At 38.9% G+C, this 3,725-nt stretch overlaps 1 protein-coding gene across 1 annotated transcript; it reads right to left on the reverse strand.

The window, feature by feature from the left end:
• Positions 1-637: 637 nt before the first annotated feature.
• LOC131687984 (MIT domain-containing protein 1-like) lies at positions 638-1,938 on the reverse strand. Its single transcript, XM_058972092.1, has 3 exons — positions 1,640-1,938; positions 849-1,287; positions 638-794 (listed from the first exon to the last, which is right to left on the reverse strand). The coding sequence occupies exons 1-3, from the start codon at positions 1,758-1,760 to the stop codon at positions 638-640; spliced, it is 717 nt and encodes a 238-aa protein (XP_058828075.1). The 5' UTR covers positions 1,761-1,938.
• Between the last annotated feature and the right edge of the window lie 1,787 nt (positions 1,939-3,725).

The raw sequence follows: 3,725 nt of genomic DNA on the forward strand, positions 1-3,725 counted from the left end.
AAAGCAGCGGTGGGTGAGGAATACCGCAAGTTCCATCACCAGCTTCCGTCATTGAACGATCTTCGCATACAATGGGAACGTTATCGCTCCAAATGCAGTAACTTTTCCGATGCATTGGACCGAGCTTATGGGTGCTGTGTATATCTAAGGATGTATAAAGATAACGGGAAGGTTTCGGTCTATCTGATGGCACAGTGATTACCACGGTTGGGGTTTTGAGGTTCGTTACTTGCAGCACATCTTCGGGGAATTGTTTCGCTTAGCGCACGAGGTGCATTTTTGGACGAATTTTTGACACGTCTGCTGCTACAGTGGATCAAGATGACAACAAACCCCATGGACATTTGTTGCGAACTCAGTCCATGATGTCTCCAGGGGGTCAGCAAACTAGTGGACCCAATCTCACGCGGAGCCTCGAGTCTAATAGATTGTAGGAATCAGCTGGTTTATGGTTTTCGCCTTGGAGTACTGTCATGGACAAAGTTTGAGAACGACGTCAAAATGCGTGCCAACTGAAAAATCTTTAACAGTTAAGTTAGACTTTAGATGAACAATAGGAATTTCTCAAAAGAATTCAAGATCTTAGTTTTGAGATACCGATTTCGCGGTAAAAATTAAAAAATCACGTTTTTGTTTTTCAAACTTTATTATTCTCAGGACAATAAAACACATCAATATTCGTTTCTCTGCATTGCCTAAAGTGATAGTTGAACGCTCCGAGGCAAAATTTACCCGGAGAAGGTTTGAAGTAGTTTAACCCCCGGCCAATCTTTACAATGTAGCCATTGCTAAGTCTGAAAGAAAACTCGGTTAGAAAAGCAACATTAAAACTGCCATGTTGCACATACATAACCTGCCGGTCGTGCATATGCTCGGAATACTCGACAAAGAATTCCACGCTTTGCTTCTTCAAACTATCTTTCAGCATCTGAAAAGCTCGTTCTTGTTCGTCATTATTCTTCTTCTCACGCACGGTCAAAAGTTTGATGAATTTCAGGTTCCTACAGCTGAATACAGCTAACTCGCAGAACATTACCACATTGCACAATTGGTGGTGCTCACGAACGTACGGTTCTTCGATCAGGATTTCCTTCACCGCGTCCGTGAAATATTTTCCAAACACCCGTTCATAGCTGTAGCCTGCAGCACCTTCGACGACATGAATTTTATCTCGAATTTCCCCTCGGCTCTTCCATCGCATCACCAGTTCTTTCACTTGCTCGGCCCGATTCATGTATTCCAAGATTTTATTTTGGATGTGTTGCTTTCGTTTGGGGTCAATTTCGGCTGGGAAATGGAGGAAAGCGATAGCTTCAGTTTTGTCATTTTTGTTTTCGACGGTGCACTATACCGGTGTAGTCGGTGCTGTACTCATTCAAACTTTGGTGTAATCAATCTATCTCTTGTGCTACACCAGTTTAGTAACAGGTAAAAACGAAAATGCTATATGATTCAAATGATTGTAGGTCTTAGGAAAATGCTATAAGGGCTGTAACTTTTAAACCAGTTTTAATACACAGGTAAACCCGGACTAAAAGTTAGTCATGGTTGAAGATAACAACCCCAAGTGCCATCAACCGGTCGATCGTACCGAAAATTGGGAACAACAGAGGGTTAAATTATTTCATTTACCACATACCTTTCGATTCTTTGAGCAGTGCTTCGATGCCATCTTCGTAAAGCTTCAGCGATTCCAGCTTCCTCCCGTGCAGATCGTACTCTATTGCCCTTGTGAGCAGCGTTATGGCAATTTGTGTCATTTTAAAGGCCTATTTGAGATATACCTGGTAAAGTCCCGTACTGACAGATTTTCGTAACCAATAAAACAATAAATTACAAATCACAAGCTTCCGAAAAACATATTATTTGATGTAGACGATCGCTGTTTATATCACTTTGTTTATAAATACATCTTGTCCTCTGAAAAGAAAACGAATAAACGTCAAAACCACTCGAAACAGATTGGAACAGCTGATGGGTCCAAGAAGTGGAACTGCTCGATTCTAGCGAACAACAAACGGAACTGTAAGGAAACGGAACAAGTGGTGAAATCGGCACTACAGACATGTGCGGCTTCCAATCAAATCGGAGTGAGATTGAGAACAGTAAACATAATGAAACGTTCGAAAGGAATGTTTGACAAATCCTTGTAGAAGGTTTTATCAATTCTGTTGGTCATTTTTGGCAAATTGATTAGCGTTAGAGTGAATTTTCGCAGGCACATTTTGTTGCTGTATGGCGCATGCGTTCCATGAAGCGCGCAAATTATACTTCGAGCTTTCACATATGTGCAAACTTTAAAATTCGTGACAAATAAAAATCTTTTTTAAATTAACATAATTCAAAAAACATCTGGGTAAATCAAAAATAGCGGAGCAAGTTTATATTTGACACCTGAATAGCAAATTAATACAAGTATTCAAATTTATAATAATATGTTGAACTGTTTTTCGTTGAACATGACTATTAATTTTGAAATCAGTGTATTGACACTTTCGTTAAAACTTTACAGAAATGTTTTAGCTGTGTGATGAATTGTTTCATCGGGGCTAACGCGACCGAGAACTTGAAATATTGCACAGAAACGGACGTGACGAACGAAGAGAAAAAAAGTAAATTTCGCGAATTGGCAATTCCTTGTCGTCGAGAACCGGCAATAGCCTGTCATTGCAAACCGGAGTTTTATTGACGATTTTTATTTTGTTGAATCTGCGTGTTATTATTATATCCTGACTATATGCAAGGTGTATTAAGAGCATGATGTTTAAATCCCGGATGGGTTTTCAAAAAGCCGTATGCGACAAAAGTATACAAACTGAGTTATCTACACTACATCACTCTTTTTTCATCTCATTATCGAATCAGACTAGGATTCTCCAAAACAGCACACTACCAAATTAATAATTAAATTAAATAACGTTGTAAACTTTTTTATCAACCATATCTTTTCAAACAACATATGTGTTCTTTTGGTTTCCTACGGTCGTATAAACAACAATATTAGAGCCACTTGAATGTGGAGATACGCGCGTAGCAAAATGTCGTAAGCCGCATTTTTATTCAGATGGTTTCACAACTGCACATATGCTGTTTTTGAAAAATTAATTATTTTCGTAATTGTTTTTCGAATAAAGAAATCTAATGGTTTTAAAGAGAAATAATTACCATTCGTTTCCAACCGAAAATGGTAGCGGACTGGAACGATAAACTAAATTATACCCCAACACTATTCATAGAGCAAAAAATAAAAGCCTACCTATTGTAACTGACAATACGCTGATTACCTAAAGAAAAAAATTAAGGATGTTGAATCGCTGTGGATAAAGACTCGCCATCTGTACTGTTTGTTTACCATTTATCTGTCAGTGTCATTCCAATCGAGCACGAGATCTCTCAAAAGCACTCAATCCGAAGAAAAACGCTTCGAATCCATCTGGAACGAGGGCCATTGACAGGTTTATTGCTCGATTGGAATGACACTGACAGATAATTGGTAAACGATATTTAGTCAAAAAAGGTTTTAAACACTTTGACGTTTGACTCAACTCGCCTCGTCAGACTGTGGTAAGTTTTGGTGTACAATACTAATTTCACCATTGATTCTTTCTGTAGTTCGGTGGTGATTACTAGTATTTATAATTTTCATATCAGACAATTAAGGGCGATTAAATGGTGCGTTCTGTGGGCGATTTGGGCAGGTAGGGCGTCGAAAAAAGGACGGCGGC

This window comes from Topomyia yanbarensis, chromosome 3 (genome assembly GCF_030247195.1).
Source record: "Topomyia yanbarensis strain Yona2022 chromosome 3, ASM3024719v1, whole genome shotgun sequence".
Classification (NCBI taxonomy): Eukaryota; Metazoa; Arthropoda; class Insecta; order Diptera; family Culicidae; genus Topomyia; species Topomyia yanbarensis.

Coding starts and splice junctions, on each gene's coding strand:
- LOC131687984 (XM_058972092.1), bottom strand. CDS start 1,760: ATGACACAAATTGCCATAACGCTGCTCACAAGGGCAATAGAGTACGAT. Junction 1,288..1,639: donor ACTGCTCAAAGAATCGAAAG/GTATGTGGTAAA, acceptor TCCATTTCCCAG/CCGAAATTGACCCCAAACGA. Junction 795..848: donor ATGCACGACCGGCAGGTTAT/GTATGTGCAACA, acceptor GTTTTCTTTCAG/ACTTAGCAATGGCTACATTG.